We start from the raw sequence: 20749 nt of genomic DNA, 5'->3' as shown, positions 1-20749 counted from the left end.
TTATTTGTTATATAGATGAAAGTAGAAATATTGGTTCGGTAATATGGACAGAAAAGAGCTGATAAAACATCACAACTGATCTCAGATTCCTGTCCATTAAATTGATCCATTGATCAATTTCTATTCAACCAAGATGGCCGCGCCCATGAAACAGGAAATGGTGTTTTTAACTTAAAAGTATAACATTTGCCATTATTTGCTGTTCACCTACCACTTGGACCATGGATGTGCCTGTTAGCAACGTATCGTACAAGCAGCTACACGAGGAGTTTATGAGTGGATTGAATGGGTCGTCTTTGGTGGAAGTTTCTGTACTGACCTTGATTCCAGTCGGTTCAACTCTCGTCCGTGATTTGTTTTGCCTCTTCGTCAACGACTTCACACAACCATGGTAATGGCACCTGTCACCAAGGATACAGTTTAATTGTACCAGGATTACCAGTTTAACTGAAAACCTGTCAATAAATATTTTTAGACAATACATAACTCAATCGAAGACAAAATAAAACTCAATCTAAATAGTAAACATGTACCTTAATGACAAATCACACATGATCCGATTGTCTTAACATATTTAGCTTGAAGAAAAGAGTAAGCATTCTAAGGACAATGATCCTGACAATACTCTAAAATACATAAAATCAAAATAAAGCTGAAAAAGTCCATAATTGAGATACAGTTTACTATTGTTGAGTAAATTCTGCAGATCGAGCAGAAACAGATAGCTCAGTACTTGGGTTGAGTCTTAATCTCTTGAACTGCCTCTTGATGAATCTGTACTCCCATTTATTGTTTGCAGGTTGATTGTGCTGAATGTGATGATCATCATTGTCCCCATGCTCCTCAGTTTCACCGTTCTCAACTTCACGGACTTCACTGTGCTGGTGTCCCTCTTTACCACAGCTGCAGGCATGCTTGGACTCATCGCAGCCAGGCATTCACAGTCCAAGAGAACACAGCAGTCAAAATCTGGGTCACTTTTAGAGACATTCCTGGATTTGGAGATGAGTTCCAGACGTCCATTTATTTCCTATTTCCGAGGTCAGACGCTGCTGGCAACTGCGGTTGCCATTCTGGCTGTGGATTTCACTATTTTTCCCAGGAGATTTGCTAAGACTGAGACGTATGGAACAGGTTTGATGGATACAGGAGTAGGGTTGTTTGTTGTTGTAAATGCAGTTGTCTCACCTGAAGCACGGGGAAAAGTTACAACTAAAAGGTAAATATTTATATTGAGTTGTTTACTGTCATGACTGATATTTGCTACCTTGATTGTCTTATGAAACCAGATATAGTTTCGTTAACAGGTTCTTGACCTACTTTCTGTGAGGGGTGGAGATGAACAATTTTAATGTTTACTCACAACACATTTTGTGCAGGACATCCATCATGTTGAGGGAGTTTTGTTTACTTTTCCCGATAATACCCAGCCCATCCAAAGTCATTCATTGTGAAGACCAATGTGAAGAATGTAAATCTGAACAGTTTCCCTATTTTGTCAGCATTTACCAGGAATTGTTATTTCTTCTGAATTAAGTCTAAATAAAATTCTTGTGGAAATGTCACAACCATTGGCATTGTGATGATGTATATTTTAAGGTCATACTCTGTCATGATCATGAAGTGTGTTTGTTGATGTGCAAGTCCTGTGCTGGCCGTGATGCAGGCTGTCAAGTCCAGCATGCCACTGGTGGTGATCGGAGCTCTACGACTGCTTGCTGTGAAGAACATTGACTACCAAGAGCATGTGTCAGAGTACGGTGTTCACTGGAACTTCTTCCTGACATTGGCTGCAGTCAAGGTAATGGCAATCAAACAGGGCGGGGATTAGTCACATGAAATGCTGTTTAGTGGCATTAACTATAAAACTCCATTATTGTCCATGGTTACACTACATGTAGCTAATGTTCACATTTCTTTCTGACTATGCAAGCATTCATTCTGACTTTTATACAGTAAGGATAAAGCGTCTATCAACTTCAGTATTTTTGGGCAAGACTGTGGTAAAACAATTCCCATTCTGACATTTTGTAACCAACTCTTAAGACCTTTAGTGGGTACATGGGTAAGGCCGGATAATAGAGTGTCCTGTACCCAGGTAGTAAATTAGGAATGGCCCCAGCCCTACCCTCAACACAGAGAGTGATGTCTTTGAATCGGCTTATTGATAACGATCTGTTAAAGGGGCACTGATCTACCGCAATTCCCCGGGACTGGTTGTTGCCTTTGTTATTGTTTTTTCCCAGTGAGTACCCGGATGTATAGCAGAAATCTAGACTAGTTCGCGACCTCTGCTGCGCCATTCGTAAGCGCATTAGTCACTTTTATGGGTAGTAATAAGGGCGTATGGTCACATTGATCAACAAAATGAAATACAGTTTTCGAGATAATAAGGAAATGTAGGTATCTTTGTGAGTAGCATCGGTAATGGTGACGAAGTTTTGATGAGTCACTTGCTTGGTAATTTTGCGATTTTCGTTTACACTATTTTGACTTGCAACACAAAGTATATATTTCACCTGAGCATATGCTTTTTTTATAGTGTGTATATTTTTTTACTGTCAAATGTGTAACACATTTATTAAACGTCTAAATATTCAGTTATTTTACAAAGTGACTGAAAAACATTTCCATCTGTATTATTATGACAACGAATTCCAAACATTTTGATGTTTAATGTCATCACCAAGAGACTGAAAATGTAACGTTGAAAAGTACATTTCTAAGTTGTTTGGCTTTTAATCCTACATAATAATCTGTTGTGATGTTTTTGGGCCCTTTTGATCGTCTTGATCAATCTGGACAGATGTTTTAGTCAAAATGACTGAAATATTTACACATTTTATAAATTGCCTGAGAGAATCACATTTTACAAATTGACGGTAATATATACACGCTTACAAAGGAAAAGACCTGTGACAACAACGTCTATCGCGCATTGAAGAATTTCCCAACCAAGACGTAGAGAAACAAGAACGAATCGGTTCAAATGAAGGAAAACAAAATGCAGATATCATAATTACAACCTACCAAATTTATGTGTATAAGTTTTAGGCAGCTTCCTTGTTCGAGGAATGTATCCGTGAATATCGACACAAAGGAACAATATCCCACTCGTCTGCAGCTGTACAAAGAAACTTATTCGATGTCACGTGTCTCAGTAACAATCAAATATTTTAAAAGATATATATCGTTTCGGGATATTATAACCCGTGTTCGTTTCTCAACTGATCGCTTGGATTGTTTCAGGTGTTTTACATAGGTGTCAAGTCTCAATGGTCGGCTGAGAAAGCCCACGTGACAACTACTTTCATAGCGTCCACAGTTCCTAAAAAATCCATTGAGTGATAGATAACAATGATCAATCAATCAACGTATTATCAGTTAACCCTTTGAACAAAGTATGTTGTTTTTACATCGGCACTTCGCGCCATGATATGAGTGTATTCCCTTTGTTTTAGTAAACCTAGACATGTAAACACTCACTCTTGACATATCCACTGTGCAAGATAACAGTGATTAATCAATCAACGTATTTTCTGTTAATCCTTTGATGACTAGGAACGATCCGTTGATTTACAAAAAAAAGTAAATCAACTGATCATTCATCTCTTGCTGGGCTGCCACGTGCATATTACATAACACACATTTCACCTCACTTCAAACCTGGATTTAGATTGAATAATTACCCCAGACACAATAAATGCCAAATGGGAACCTTTGTCAGGTAATATAAGTGGTGCTACCACTAATTGTACCTGTAATAAATTCATTAACTGAGCATCAAGTGAATGACGACAATACACAAGTGTAGGGTTATGCGAGAAAACGTGGATGACAACAAGGGAGTAGTAATCGTATTATCGACGCAAGCCGAAATCCGAAAATGCTTTCACTGCATGGATACTGTTTTTAGTATTAAACTATAACCATCTGGGGTATTTCCAAATGACGACATCCGATGAGCTCCCTTGTTCTTTTTGTCTGTTTGTTTAGGCTGAAGAAATGAATTAACATGCGCCCTTTGTCGAAATCTTTATAGATCACAGTTAACCAATCAGTGTTCAAAAATGCGTAAAACAAATATTGCCTCCAGCCTCCAAGTTTATTTAGCTGTCCTTGCAGACGGTACCCCAGTCTCTGGTCACGCTCAGTTGCGTTGCGGATCATCCGGGTACTCACGGGGGAAAAACAATAACAAAGGCAACAACCAGTCCGTTAGATCAGTGCCCCTTTAAGACTGACATGTTTTGACATGTTTGTTCAAATAATAAATTCTTCCTTAACTGTTTGACAAAACATCTTGTATTATTATAGCAAAAAGGACTTCATTTTAAAATATTATGATGTATTTATATGATCAGAACGGTTTGTTTGACTGAAAGTGATGATCAATCCAGGTTTTCAGATCATTCTCATTACAAAATATCTTAACTACATTAAAATTTATCCTCAATTCTTTCTGTTTAACATATTTAAGGAGGAAAACAATAAATACACATGTAATGATATGACATATGGTGGCATTGATTCAGATTGATTTCTCAATGTCATTAACAACATTGGTGGGAAGCTGTTTCTTGTGTGACATGCATCACTCGGCCAAGTAGTTGGGGGCTTCAGTTCCTTGCCATGTAAACACCTCCCTGACTCTTATCACCACAATCTGTTGTTTAATGTTGGGTCAGGATTGTCTGGTCATGGGTTTGTTCAGCAGATGATATGATTGACATGCCATTCTGTCAGAGCAGCAATGAACCTTTAACCATCTTCTGGTCCCAGGTTTTATCAGCCGTGATTCTGTCGGTGTTCCCTGTGCACTTGAGCGGCCTCCTGTCCATTGTCATCGCTGCAGGGTATCAGTACAGCCTCACGGCCACCAGTCTCCCCCACTACATCCTGCACGGGGCAGATGGGCGGGGGAGAAGGGAGGGCTTCCTTGATGCCAACAGGGAGGGCTTGTTCTCCTGTATCGGCTACCTGGCTATATACTTCGCCGGGGTGGAGATTGGAAGCTATATATTTAGAAAAAGGTGAAATTTTCAAGCTTGTAATAATGTGTGGACTATACCTTTATGTTTTTTCTTTTTCATTTATTGTTTTTAAAAAAGAAGTACCTGTTACATAAAATGCAGAACGCCCATGACATATAGCACAACTTATTAGTACATCTTAGTCTTTTTACAGAAAATATAACATACTTGTCACTCACACATTCACTCTAGTAATACAAACACACTGCATATATCAAGTATGCATAACTATTAAAGCTTATATCTGAGGTGGCAGTGTTGGAAAGTACATGGTTTCTAACATTAAAGTCTTAAGTATAAAACTGAAATTAAAATGAAAGCTGCTCCTCATTTTGAAAAGTTTATGATACAGCACCAAGCATCATAGAATTTCTGCTGATTACCTGTCTTGAAAGCAATATCTCTTTCCATGTTGTATCATGAAAAAGCTTCCTTTTTATAAACATGAAAATTAGGTTTTGTATTTTGGAATTTGCATCTATAAATGTAGAATTTTGCAATAAGTAAAAGTAAATCGACCACTATATCTGTTTTTATGTTCTCTTTAACTCTAAAAAGTATCAATTCTGCACAAAATGTCACATAAACATGAAAGCACTGGTCTATCCACACTGACATTTATCCTAAAATCGTTCTATTACATCACATTCCCAAACAAGGGAGCATACATGTATGTTTGTCTGTGATGTATGTTTTGGCCATCATCTAGCCACACATGGTTACCTCCCTTGTTCCTGACGAAGCAAACACCCTTCTCTCCAAACACACTTCTCTCCAAACACACTTCTTCTGAACATCTGAGGAGTCACCATGTCTAGAACAACACCCAACAATACAATCTGAACTGTAGAGGAGTCACCGTGTCCAGAACAACACCCCACAATACAATCTGAACTGTGGAGGAGTCACCGTGTCCAGAACAACACCCCACGGTACAATCTGAACTGTAGAGGAGTCACCATGTCCAGAACAACACCCAACAATACAATCTGAACTGTAGAGGAGTCACCGTGTCCAGAACAACACCCCACGGTACAATCTGAACTGTAGAGGAGTCACCGTGTCCAGAACAACACCCCACGGCACAATCTGAACTGTAGAGGAGTCACCATGTCCAGAACAACACCCAACAATACCATCTGAACTGTAGAGGAGTCACCGTGTCCAGAACAACACCCCACGGTACAATCTGAACTGTGGAGGAGTCACCGTGTCCAGAACAACACCCCACGGTACAATCTGAACTGTGGAGGAGTCACCGTGTCCAGAACAACACCCCACGGTACAATCTGAACTGTAGAGGAGTCACCATGTCTAGAACAACACCCCACGGTACAATCTGAACTGTAGAGGAGTCACCATGTCCAGAACAACACCCAACAATACAATCTGAACTGTAGAGGAGTCACCATGTCCAGAACAACACCCCACGGTACAATCTGAACTGTAGAGGAGTCACCGTGTCCAGAACAACACCCCACGGTACAATCTGAACTGTAGAGGAGTCACCGTGTCCAGAACAACACCCAACAATACAATCTGAACTGTAGAGGAGTCACCATGTCCAGAACAACATCCCACGGTACAATCTGAACTGTAGAGGAGTCACCGTGTCCAGAACAACACCCAACGATACAATCTGAACTGTGGAGGAGTCACCGTGTCCAGAAAAACACCCCACGGTCAATCTGAACTGTAGAGGAGTCAGCATGTCTAGAACAACACCCCACGGTACAATCTGAACTGTAGAGGAGTCACCGTGTCCAGAACAACACCCAACAATACAATCTGAACTGTAGAGGAGTCACTGTGTCCAGAACAACACCCAACGATATAATCTGAACTGTAGAGGAGTCACCGTGTCTAGAACAACACCCAACGATACAATCTGAACTGTAGAGGAGTCACCGTGTCCAGAACAACACCCAACGATACAATCTGAACTGTAGAGGAGTCACCGTGTCCAGAACAACACCCAACGATACAATCTGAACTGTGGAGGAGTCAGCGTGTCCAGAACAACACCCAACAATACAATCTGAACTGTAGAGGAGTCACCGTGTCCAGAACAACATCCCACGGTACAATCTGAACTGTAGAGGAGTCATCATGTCCAGAACAACACCCCACGGTACAATCTGAACTGTAGAGGAGTCACCGTGTCCAGAACAACACCCCACGGTACAATCTGAACTGTAGAGGAGTCACCGTGTCCAGAACAACACCCAACAATACAATCTGAACTGTAGAGGAGTCACCATGTCTAGAACAACACCCAACAATACAATCTGAACTGTAGAGGAGTCACCATGTCCAGAACAACACCCAACAATACAATCTGAACTGTAGAGGAGTCACCGTGTCCAGAACAACACCCCACGGTACAATCTGAACTGTAGAGGAGTCACCATGTCCAGAACAACACCCAACAATACAATCTGAACTGTAGAGGAGTCACCGTGTCTAGAACAACACCCCACGGTACAATCTGAACTGTGGAGGAGTCACCGTGTCTAGAACAACACCCCACGGTACAATCTGAACTGTGGAGGAGTCACCGTGTCCAGAACAACACCCCACGGTACAATCTGAACTGTAGAGGAGTCACCGTGTCCAGAACAACACCCAACGATACAATCTGAACTGTAGAGGAATCACCGTGTCCAGAACAACACCCCACGGTACAATCTGAACTGTAGAGGAGTCACCGTGTCCAGAACAACACCCAACAATACAATCTCAACTGTAGAGGAGTCACCGTGTCTAGAACAACACCCCATGGTACAATCTCAACTGTAGAGGAGTCACCGTGTCCAGAACAACACCCCACGGTACAATCTGAACTGTAGAGGAGTCACCATGTCTAGAACAACACCCAACGATACAATCTGAACTGTAGAGGAGTCACCATGTCCAGAACAACACCCTACGGTACAATCTGAACTGTGGAGGAGTCAGCATGTCTAGAACAACACCCCACGGTACAATCTGAACTGTAGAGGAGTCACCGTGTCTAGAACAACACCCCACGGTACAATCTGAACTGTAGAGGAGTCACCGTGTCCAGAACAACACCCAACAATACAATCTGAACTGTAGAGGAGTCACCATGTCCAGAACAACACCCCACGGTACAATCTCAACTGTAGAGGAGTCACCGTGTCCAGAACAACACCCCACGGTACAATCTGAACTGTAGAGGAGTCACCATGTCTAGAACAACACCCCACGGTACAATCTGAACTGTAGAGGAGTCACCGTGTCCAGAACAACACCCCACGGTACAATCTGAACTGTAGAGGAGTCACTGTTTCCAGAACAACACCCAACAATACAATCTGAACTGTAGAGGAGTCAGCATGTCTAGAACAACACCCCACGGTACAATCTGAACTGTAGAGGAGTCACCGTGTCCAGAACAACACCCAACAATACAATCTGAACTGTAGAGGAGTCACCGTGTCCAGAACAACACCCCACGGTACAATCTGAACTGTAGAGGAGTCACCGTGTCCAGAACAACACCCAACAATACAATCTGAACTGTAGAGGAGTCACCGTGTCCAGAACAACACCCCACGGTACAATCTGAACTGTAGAGGAGTCACCGTGTCCAGAACAACACCCCACGGTACAATCTCAACTGTAGAGGAGTCACTGTGTCCAGAACAACACCCCACGGTACAATCTGAACTGTAGAGGAATCACTGTTTCCAGAACAACACCCCACGGTACAATCTGAACTGTAGAGGAGTCATGGTGTCCAGAACAACACCCCACGGTACAATCTCAACTGTAGAGGAGTCACCGTGTCCAGAACAACACCCCACGGCACAATCTGAACTGTAGAGGAGTCACTGTTTCCAGAACAACACCCAACGATACAATCTGAACTGTAGAGGAGTCAGCATGTCTAGAACAACACCCCACGGTACAATCTGAACTGTAGAGGAGTCACCGTGTCCAGAACAACACCCCACGGTACAATCTGAACTGTAGAGGAGTCACCGTGTCCAGAACAACACCCCACAGTACAATCTGAACTGTAGAGGAGTCACCGTGTCCAGAACAACACCCCACGGCACAATCTGAACTGTAGAGGAGTCACTGTTTCCAGAACAACACCCCACGGTACAATCTGAACTGTAGAGGAGTCACCGTGTCCAGAACAACACCCCACGGTACAATCTGAACTGTAGAGGAGTCACCGTGTCCAGAACAACACCCCACGGCACAATCTGAACTGTAGAGGAGTCACTGTGTCCAGAACAACACCCAACGATACAATCTGAACTGTAGAGGAGTCACCGTGTCTGAAGTTACCTACTCAAGTAACACAAGTTGACAGAGGCAGAGAGGAATTCACACAATACAGTTTGTGCAAGACATGCTCTCAATATACAATGTAGTTGTGTTCTGGATTTTGTGTTTCTCACGAAGTACGTGTCAAGTGTGATCAGTTTATTTACACAGGTTGCAAACCAATTAAACCGATAGGCTGTTGACAACCATTTTCTTGGCAACCTTGTCAAGTAACAATATCATTGTATAACCGTATCTTTTTTAGACTAGGGGTCGGCCCTTGTGTTTAACTGGTGACACATACGGCTAAAGAAAATAATAGTCTTGGTTATTAGGCACCGCCCACCTCATCATAAAGTCTGCCATAAAGTTCCGTTTTTATTTCCATTTAAAAAACACTCCTTAGATATTCCCCATCTTGACCATGGGACCCAAGGAGGAAAATGCTACAATATTTAAATTAAAAACAATGCGATAAATTATAGCTCACAGTTACTTTCCTCTACACGCACACTGCTTTACTGCGAATCTCGTGTCATGGTCATGGCGGCAATAGGAGTTTATGTGCTTGTGTTGGTCCATTGAAACATGAAATTTACGATAAAGCATCACTAGACATGATGATTTACAAATTCAAATTCCAGACGGCGTGTGCGGGACTGGATGCTGGTTCTGTGTGTGTTCGTCAGCATGTCACTACTCTCATGGATAGTCCTGGGGATAGTCAGCAACACTGTGGAGCCTGTCTCACGCAGACTGGCAAATGGACCTTTTTGTATATGGACGGTGAGCATTTCTTGAATGATGTACTGTCACTGCCATTTACTCTTTCTTAAAACAACCCCACCCCACCCCACCCCACCTCACCCCACCCCCCCACCCCAACCCCCCCACTAGTTGTGTCCAGTATTGAGGTCAGTGGTCCATGTATGTAAAGCAGCATTCATTATGTCAACAAACAAACAAATTATACAAGAGGAGAGGGATAAGATAAGATACGATTTAATTTCTCAAGAGAAATTCATATTTGACAGTTAATTAGCACTTTAATAGGAAAAAAATAAAATAAATATGATATTAAGATATGTACTTGAGAAAAATTAGCCTTTTAAATAATTATCTGTTTAATACATTTCTACATGTACTTGTACATACATTCCTTGTTGTCACTGTCATAGTGTTCACTTCTCTACATGTACTTGTACATACATTCCTTGTTGTCACTGTCATAGTGTTCACTTCTCTACATGTACTTGTACATACATTCCTTGTTGTCACTGTCATAGTGTTCACTTCTCTACATGTACTTGTACATACATTCCTTGTTGTCACTGTCATAGTGTTCACTTCTCTACATGTACTTGTACATACATTCCTTGTTGTCACTGTCATAGTGTTCACTTCTCTACATGTCTTTACATGCGTTTGTATTAGTAAAAGTCTAATACTAATGGTATGAATTCATTATTCTTTCAAACTGACTTTTTTTTTTAAGTGCTTCTTTGATCAATTTAGTACAGTTATTTGATATGATTGATTTACTAATGACAATCAAATTGAAATATTTCTTAATTGTAGCATTTACTGTTTTTGTTGATGATAATCTTTATTCCTTAGATTAATAAACTTTCATACATGCTTGGTATGTCCACCATCTCCAGAAGCTTGAGACAATGATATGAGACAGCCCTCAGCAAACACATTTCTAATCTCCAGTGAGTGAATGAGTGTGGTTTTATGCCGCTCTTAGCAATATTCCAGCAATATCACGGCAGGGGACACCAGAAATGGGCTTCACACACTGTACCCATGTCGAGAATCAAACGCGGGTCTTTGGCGTGAAGAGCAAACACTTTAACCACTAGGCTACGGGACTGCTGCTCCGATATCCAGGAGTGTAAATTGGGATGCATAAGGTTTTGTCTGAATTTGACTGACACTGCCGCCTCATTTAGTTCTTGAAACTACGAGGAGCTTGGACACCCACCGATATCATGTCATATGTATCTTCTTTATAGTTGGGGGCACGGGTGGCCCAGTTGTCTAAGGCGCCTCGATTCGCTGTGCAGAGTTGCATCCTTTGGGCACGCCAGAAACCTATGATTGTGGGTTCGAATCCCGGTTCGCCCCGATTATGTTTCTATGTTTTGTAAGCACCATACCCGTGCTCCTCGGTTTCACCGAAGTGGGAAACGTCTGAGACCTGCATCACTGCGGGCTTTCCTCCCACATTAAGCTGACACACCACGATATTACTGGAATATTGTTAAATGCGGCGTTAAACCCAAATCACTCACTCACTCTTTATGGTCATGTGAGTTTATTTGACACATTGACCCGTCATGTAAAAGTTCAAGGTCACCTTCAAGGTCATTGCCTGAAGAAAAGTCCAAGAATCAATTACCTAATGTCCATGAAACTTGGTACATGTGTAGGTCAATATTGAGGTGTGGCCACCATCTGAAAAGGTTGTGAGTGACCTACGTATAAGGTCAAGGTCACAGTGAAGGTAATAGTATGTTTGCCATTTTCACTGAAATGCCTTTTCTACAGATATTTTTAAAGTCATATACATGTAGTGGTTACATCATTAGAATCTTATGTATGGCAAGTGATGACAATCTATGATAAGTGCGGCAGGTCACTTTGTCTTAGTTTCAATGAGCTGCAGATCCCTGAAGATCCGGGTTAGAATAGGCCTTCAGCAACCCATGCTTGCCATAAAGGTCCGGGTTAGAATAGGCCTTCAGCAACCCATGCTTGCCGTGAAGGTCCGGGTTAGAATAGGCCTTCAGCAACCCATGCTTGCCATAAAGGTCCGGGTTAGAATAGGCCTTCAGCAACCCATGCTTGCCGTGAAGGTCCGGGTTAGAATAGGCCTTCAGCAACCCATGCTTGCCGTGAAGGTCCGGGTTAGAATAGGCCTTCAGCAACCCATGCTTGCCGTGAAGGTCCGGGTTAGAATAGGCCTTCAGCAACCCATGCTTGCCGTAAAGGTCCAGGTTAGAATAGGCCTTCAGCAACCCATGCTTGCCGTGAAGGTCCGGGTTAGAATAGGCCTTCAGCAACCCATGCTTGCCATAAAGGTCCGGGTTAGAATAGGCCTTCAGCAACCCATGCTTGCCGTGAAGGTCCGGGTTAGAATAGGCCTTCAGCAACCCATGCTTGCTGTGAAGGTCCGGGTTAGAATAGGCCTTCAGCAACCCATGCTTGCCATAAAGGTCCGGGTTAGAATAGGCCTTCAGCAACCCATGCTTGCCGTGAAGGTCCGGGTTAGAATAGGCCTTCAGCAACCCATGCTTGCCGTGAAGGTCCGGGTTAGAATAGGCCTTCAGCAACCCATGCTTGCCGTGAAGGTCCGGGTTAGAATAGGCCTTCAGCAACCCATGCTTGCCGTAAAGGTCCAGGTTAGAATAGGCCTTCAGCAACCCATGCTTGCCGTGAAGGTCCGGGTTAGAATAGGCCTTCAGCAACCCATGCTTGCCGTGAAGGTCCGGGTTAGAATAGGCCTTCAGCAACCCATGCTTGCCGTGAAGGTCCGGGTTAGAATAGGCCTTCAGCAACCCATGCTTGCCATAAAGGTCCGGGTTAGAATAGGCCTTCAGCAACCCATGCTTGCCGTGAAGGTCCGGGTTAGAATAGGCCTTCAGCAACCCATGCTTGCTGTGAAGGTCCGGGTTAGAATAGGCCTTCAGCAACCCATGCTTGCCATAAAGGTCCGGGTTAGAATAGGCCTTCAGCAACCCATGCTTGCCGTGAAGGTCCGGGTTAGAATAGGCCTTCAGCAACCCATGCTTGCCGTGAAGGTCCGGGTTAGAATAGGCCTTCAGCAACCCATGCTTGCCGTGAAGGTCCGGGTTAGAATAGGCCTTCAGCAACCCATGCTTGCCGTAAAGGTCCAGGTTAGAATAGGCCTTCAGCAACCCATGCTTGCCGTGAAGGTCCGGGTTAGAATAGGCCTTCAGCAACCCATGCTTGCCGTGAAGGTCCGGGTTAGAATAGGCCTTCAGCAACCCATGCTTGCCGTGAAGGTCCGGGTTAGAATAGGCCTTCAGCAACCCATGCTTGCTGTGAAGGTCCGGGTTAGAATAGGCCTTCAGCAACCCATGCTTGCCATAAAGGTCCGGGTTAGAATAGGCCTTCAGCAACCCATGCTTGCCGTGAAGGTCCGGGTTAGAATAGGCCTTCAGCAACCCATGCTTGCCGTGAAGGTCCGGGTTAGAATAGGCCTTCAGCAACCCATGCTTGCCGTGAAGGTCCGGGTTAGAATAGGCCTTCAGCAACCCATGCTTGCCGTAAAGGTCCAGGTTAGAATAGGCCTTCAGCAACCCATGCTTGCCGTGAAGGTCCGGGTTAGAATAGGCCTTCAGCAACCCATGCTTGCCGTGAAGGTCCGGGTTAGAATAGGCCTTCAGCAACCCATGCTTGCCGTGAAGGTCCGGGTAAGAATAGGCCTTCAGCAACCAATGCTTGCCGTAAAGGTCCGGGTTAGAATAGGCCTTCAGCAACCCATGCTTGCTGTGAAGGTCCAGGTTAGAATAGGCCTTCAGCAACCCATGCTTGCCGTAAAGGTCCGGGTTAGAATAGGCCTTCAGCAACCCATGCTTGCCGTGAAGGTCCGGGTTAGAATAGGCCTTCAGCAACCCATGCTTGCCGTGAAGGTCCGGGTTAGAATAGGCCTTCAGCAACCCATGCTTGCCGTGAAGGTCCGGGTTAGAATAGGCCTTCAGCAACCCATGCTTGCCATAAAGGTCCGGGTTAGAATAGGCCTTCAGCAACCCATGCTTGCCGTGAAGGTCCGGGTTAGAATAGGCCTTCAGCAACCCATGCTTGCCGTGAAGGTCCGGGTTAGAATAGGCCTTCAGCAACCCATGCTTGCCGTGAAGATCCGGGTTAGAATAGGCCTTCAGCAACCCATGCTTGCCGTGAAGGTCCGGGTTAGAATAGGCCTTCAGCAACCCATGCTTGCCGTGAAGATCCGGGTTAGAATAGGCCTTCAGCAACCCATGCTTGCCGTGAAGGTCCGGGTTAGAATAGGCCTTCAGCAACCCATGCTTGCCGTGAAGGTCCGGGTTAGAATAGGCCTTCAGCAACCCATGCTTGCCGTGAAGGTCCGGGTTAGAATAGGCCTTCAGCAACCCATGCTTGCCGTGAAGATCCGGGTTAGAATAGGCCTTCAGCAACCCATGCTTGCCGTGAAGATCCGGGTTAGAATAGGCCTTCAGCAATCCATGCTTGCCGTGAAGGTCCGGGTTAGAATAGGCCTTCAGCAACCCATGCTTGCCGTGAAGGTCCAGGTTAGAATAGGCCTTCAGCAACCCATGATGCCGTGAAGATCCGGGTTAGAATAGGCCTTCAGCAACCCATGCTTGCCGTGAAGGTCCGGGTTAGAATAGGCCTTCAGCAACCCATGCTTGCCGTGAAGATCCGGGTTAGAATAGGCCTTCAGCAACCCATGCTTGCCGTGAAGATCCGGGTTAGAATAGGCCTTCAGCAACCCATGCTTGACGTGAAGGTCCGGGTTAGAATAGGCCTTCAGCAACTCATGCTTGCTGTTAAAGACTATGCTTGTTGTAAGAGGCGACTCGGGGGGTCAGACTCGCTGACTTGGTCGATGCATTTCATTGTATCCCAATTGCGTGGATCGATGCTCGTGATATCAATCACTGGATTGTCTGGTCCAGACTCGATAATTTACAGACTGTCATCATATAGCTGGACTATTGCTGAGTGCGGCGTTAAACAACAAACCAACAAAACAAACAATCAATGAGATGTATATGCTATTTTTTGTTACATTGAATTCCAGCAAGGGACATCATATTTGGTTTATATGGAGGCTAGTCCTTTGGAATGTTCATATGGCATGCATTTTCCCGAACCGGAAGTGATGTCATCAGAAGTGCCCTTAATATGAGGTGGCATAGGTGCCCCATTGTTAAGATGCCACAATTCGAAATGCAGCATTGCATCCCTTAAGCATGCCAGAAACCTATGATCGTGGGTTTAAGTCCCAGTTTACCCCGATTGTTTCTAGGTCTGTCAGCACCATCTTCTGAGACCTGCATCATTTCAGGCCTCCCACATGAAGCTGATATACTCTCCAAAGCGGCGTTAAACCCAACTCCTACCCCCTCCCTCACTCACTCGCGGTTGTAGCCGACATATTCCACCATACCAAGGGCAAGGGTATGACGCTGGAAATGTTGGTATGTGAGGAGGGACTAGAAATGGCAGCAATGGGCTGCTTCTGTTTTTGCAAACATGTTCTAGTTAAAAGTTGCTCTTGACTTCGTGAATAAGCGTCATCATAAGTGTTGGCATTCTTCCTACACCATGGACAGATATCTAGATATAATCATGAGTAATGACATGTCTACTGCTGTGCTCCTCTGTTTTGATGCCCATGGTGTTGATGTCCCTGTTGTGATGTCCCAGGTGTGATGTCCCTGGTGTGATGTCCCAGGTGTTGATGTCCCAGGTGTGATGTCCCAGGTGTGATGTCCATGGTGTTGATGTCCCAGGTGTGATGTCCCTGGTGTGATGTCCCAGGTGTTGATGTCCCACGTGTGATGTCCCAGGTGTGATGTCCCAGGTGTGATGTCCCTGGTGTGATGTCCCAGGTGTGATGTCCCAGGTGTGATGTCCCAGGTGTGATGTCCCAGGTGTGATGTCCCAGGTGTTGATGTCCCAGGTGTAATGTCCCAGGTGTTGATGTCCCAGGTGTGATGTCCCAGGTGTTCATGTCCCAGGTGTTGATGTCCCAGGTGTTGATGTCCCTGGTGTGATGTCCCAGGTGTGATGTCCCAGGTGTGATGTCCCTGGTGTGATGTCCCAGGTGTGATGTCCCTGGTGTGATGTCCCAGGTGTGATGTCCCAGGTGTTGATGTCCCAGGTGTTGATGTCCCAGGTGTGATGTCCCAGGCGTGATGTCCCAGGTGTGATGTCCCTGGTGTGATGTCCCAGGTGTGATGTCCCAGGTGTTGATGTCCCAGGTGTTGATGTCCCAGGTGTTGATGTCCCAGGTGTTGATGTCCCAGGTGTTGATGTCCCAGGTGTTGTCTTTCATTAATGCTTCGGTGACACATTTCAGGTTGCGCTGTCCTTCCTGCTGCTGACGGTCAACTTGGCTGGAGACATCGCTGTGACCTGTGCCCAGTCCTTGTGTCCGAGAGGTGAAGGCCTTCTTTCTACTCCTTAATTCAGTCAGGTGTTCAAATACTTTAACGTGGAAACTGTAGCCTTCTGTAGGCTGTAACATGTAACCTGTAAGATCTGACTGTGGATTGAGTGAGGACATTGTGTTATCTCACACTCGGTCCACTGTCAGTTCTTTATGTGTGACCTGTTAGAATTGACTGTGGACCGTGTGTCTATGTGTGACCTGTAAGAATTGACTGTGGACCGTGTGTGTCTATGTGTGACCTACAAGAACAGACTGTGGACCATGTGTCTATGTGTGACCTGTAAGAATTGACTGTGGACCGTGTGTCTATGTGTGACCTGTAAGAACTGACTGTGGACCGTGTGTCTATGTGTGACCTGTAAGAACTGACTGTGGACCGTGTGTCTATGTGTGACCTGTAAGAATTGACTGTGGACCGTGTGTCTATGTGTGACCTGTAAGAACTGACTGTGGACCGTGTGTCTATGTGTGACCTGTAAGAACTGACTGTGGACCGTGTGTCTATGTGTGACCTGTAAGAATTGACTGTGGACCGTGTGTGTCTATGTGTGACCTGTAAGAATTGACTGTGGACCGTGTGTCTATGTGTGACTTGTAAGAATTGACTGTGGACCGTGTGTCTATGTGTGACCTGTAAGAATTGACTGTGGACCGTGTGTGTCTATGTGTGACCTACAAGAACAGACTGTGGACCATGTGTCTATGTGTGACCTGTAAGAATTGACTGTGGACCGTGTGTGTCTATGTGTGACCTGTAAGAACTGACTGTGGACCGTGTGTCTATGTGTGACCTGTAAGAATTGACTGTGGACCGTGTGTCTATGTGTGACCTGTAAGAACTGACTGTGGACCGTGTGTCTATGTGTGACTTGTAAGAATTGACTGTGGACCGTGTGTCTATGTGTGACCTGTAAGAATTGACTGTGGACCGTGTGTCTACGTGTGACCTGTAAGAACTGACTGTGGACCGTGTCTACGTGTGACCTATAAGAATTGACTGTGGACCGTGTGTCTATGTGTGACTTGTAAGAACTGACTGTAGACCGTGTGTCTACGTGTGACTTGTACGAATTGACTGTGGACCGTGTGTCTACGTGTGACCTACAAGTACTGACTGTGGACCGTGTGTCTACGTGTGACCTACAAGAACAGACTGTGGACCGAGTGTCTACGTGTGACTTGTACGAATTGACTGTGGACCGTGTGTCTATGTGTGACCTATAAGAGTTGACTGTGGACTGTGTGTCTACGTGCGACTTGTACGAACTGACCGCGGACCGAGTGTCTACGTGTGACCTACAAGAACTGACTGTGGACCGTGTGTCTACATGTGACTTGTAAGAACTGACTGTGGACCGTGTGTCTACGTGTGACTTGTAAGAATTGATTGTGGACCGTGTGTCTATGTGTGACCTATAAAAATTGACTGTGGACTGTGTGTCTACGTGCGACTTGTACGAACTGACTGCGGACCGAGTGTCTACATGTGACCTACAAGAACTGACTGTGGACCGTGTGTCTACATGTGACCCATAATAACTGACTGCGGACCGTGTGTCTACGTGTGACTTGTAAGAACTGACTGCGGACCGAGTGTCTACGTGTGACTTGTAAGAACTGACTGCGGACCGTGTGTCTACGTGTGACTTGTAAGAACTGACTGCGGACCGAGTGTCTACGTGTGACTTGTAAGAACTGACTGCGGACCGTGTGTCTACGTGTGACTTGTAAGAACTGACTGTGGACCGTGTGTCTATGTGTGACTTGTAAGAATTGACTGTGGACCGTGTGTCTATGTGTGACCTGTAAGAATTGACTGTGGACCGTGTGTCTACGTGTGACTTGTAAGAATTGACTGTGGACCGTGTGTCTATGTGTGACCTGTAAGAATTGACTGTGGACCGTGTGTCTACGTGTGACCTACAAGAACAGACTGTGGACCGTGTGTCTACGTGTGACTTTTAAGAACTGACTGCGGACCGAGTGTCTACATGGACTTGTAATAACTGACTGCGGACCGAGTGTCTATGTGTGACCTACAAGAACTGACTGCGGACCGTGTGTCTACGTGCGACTTGTAAGAACTGACTGCGGACCGTGTGTCTACGTGTGACTTGTAAGAACTGACTGCGGACCGTGTGTCTACGTGTGACTTGTAAGAACTGACTGCGGACCGAGTGTCTACATGGACTTGAAAGAACTGACTGCGGACTGTGTGTCTATGTGTGACTTGTAAGAACTGACTGCGGACCGTGTGTCTACGTGTGACTTGTAAGAACTGACTGCGGACCGTGTGTCTACGTGTGACCTACAAGAACTGACAGCGGACCGTGTGTCTATGTGTGACCTGTAAGAACTGACTGTGGACCGTGTGTCTATGTGTGACCTGTAAGAATTGACTGTGGACCGAGTGTCTACGTGTGACTTGTAAGAACTGACTGCGGACCGAGTGTCTACATGGACTTGTAATAACTGACTGCGGACCGAGTGTCTATGTGTGACCTACAAGAACTGACTGCGGACCGTGTGTCTACGTGTGACTTGTAAGAACTGACTGCGGACCGTGTGTCTACGTGTGACTTGTAAGAACTGACTGCGGACCGAGTGTCTACATGGACTTGTAAGAACTGACAGCGGACCGTGTGTCTATGTGTGACCTGTAAGAACTGACTGTGGACCGTGTGTCTATGTGTGACCTGTAAGAATTGACTGTGGACCGTGTGTCTATGTGTGACCTGTAAGAATTGACTGTGGACCGTGTCTACGTGTGACCTACAAGAACAGACTGTGGACCGTGTGTCTACGTGTGACTTGCAAGAACTGACTGCGGACCGTGTCTACATGTGACCTACAAGAACTGACTGCGGGCTGAGTGTCTACATGTGACCTACAAGAACTGACTGTGGACCGTGTGTCTACGTTTGACCTACAAGAACTGACTGTGGACCGTGTGTCTACATGTGACCTACAAGAACAGACTGTGGACCGTGTGTCTACGTGTGACTTGCAAGAACTGACTGCGGACCGTGTTTACATGTGACCTACAAGAACTGACTGTGGACCGTGTGTCTACGTGTGACCTACAAGAACTGACTGTGGACCGTGTGTCTATGTGTGACCTACAAGAACTGACTGTGGACCGTGTGTCTATGTGTGACCTACAAGAACTGACAGCGGACCGAGTGTCTACGTGTGACCTGTAATAATTGACTGCGGACCGAGTGTCTACGTGTAACCTGTAACAACTGAGGATCAGGTGGCTGCAATGTGTGATGTATAATTTTAAGATTTTTCTTTGGACAAGATGGGCATTGATTTTCCACATCCGTATGGCCATAAGTATTCACGGATGATGGGGGAATGTTGTGTAGTAGACGGTGTAGTATTGACGATGGACCCGGGTATCCTCTCCCAGATGTCAGTTGTTTTCTTCCAGATAATTTCAGAGGGCACTTGCAAAAGTTTAAAACATTTAGACAGATTTGATAATCCTGATTGCTGCAACATTCCAGATGGACATGAGAACAAGACGTTCCCGGAGGATCTGAGTACCACGTGTCTTCTGTCGGCCATCAACTACAACAGTCTGCTGTACTTCCTGGTCGCCAACCTACTGACCGGGCTGGTCAACATGTCCCTCCAGACACTGTACGCCCCTCCCTCACTGGCCATCACCATCATCACTGGCTACATGCTCGTACTCTCAGGCCTCGTCATGCTGCTCTACAGGAAGAAAATCTCTACTAAGTTTTGGTAGCGAAAGGTTTTATATTGTTACAATCTGTTGTTTCTTTTCCAAGTTTTTGAAATAAAATATTATATATTTGTAAGTATTTGGATGTCTGTTATTTGTACAATTTTTTAGGGGGCTTGGTGCTTTAATTCACAATGCAGAGTTGTATCCCTTATTTGTGACAGAATCCGATGATCTTGGATTCAGCCCTGATCATGATTCATGGGTTTCACAAAGTAATCTGAACTCTCCCTCCACAATTAGCTGACACAACCCAAACACTTATAACCAGCGACCCCCTGTGTACATCTGGGATACAATAGTCTTCAGCAACCCATGCTTGTCATAGGAGGCAACTAACTGGATCGGGAGGTGAGACTCGCTGACCTGGTTGATGCACGTCATCGTATCCCAATTGGGTAGGTCAGTGCTCATGAGGTCAATCACAGGATTGTCTGGTCAGACTTGATTATTTATAGACCGCCGTCATATAGC

At 45.1% G+C, this 20749-nt stretch overlaps 1 protein-coding gene across 1 annotated transcript; it reads left to right on the top strand.

The window, feature by feature from the left end:
• The first annotated feature begins 44 nt into the window (after window positions 1-44).
• LOC125382157 (phosphatidylinositol-glycan biosynthesis class W protein-like) lies at window positions 45-20351 on the top strand. The gene is made up of 7 exons (XM_048400635.1): window positions 45-391; window positions 800-1219; window positions 1645-1801; window positions 4783-5033; window positions 9980-10121; window positions 16429-16510; window positions 20034-20351. Exons 1-7 carry the CDS (start codon window positions 222-224, stop codon window positions 20276-20278), a joined length of 1467 nt encoding a protein of 488 aa, XP_048256592.1. The 5' UTR covers window positions 45-221; the 3' UTR covers window positions 20279-20351.
• The last annotated feature ends 398 nt before the right edge of the window (window positions 20352-20749 follow it).

Source organism: Haliotis rufescens, unplaced genomic scaffold, assembly GCF_023055435.1.
Source record: "Haliotis rufescens isolate VD_foot unplaced genomic scaffold, xgHalRufe1.0.p SCAF_2, whole genome shotgun sequence".
NCBI classification, from domain to species: domain Eukaryota; kingdom Metazoa; phylum Mollusca; class Gastropoda; order Lepetellida; family Haliotidae; genus Haliotis; species Haliotis rufescens.
Note: the sequence above shows the minus strand (reverse complement) of the source record. Positions and strands in the feature narration are given on the sequence as shown.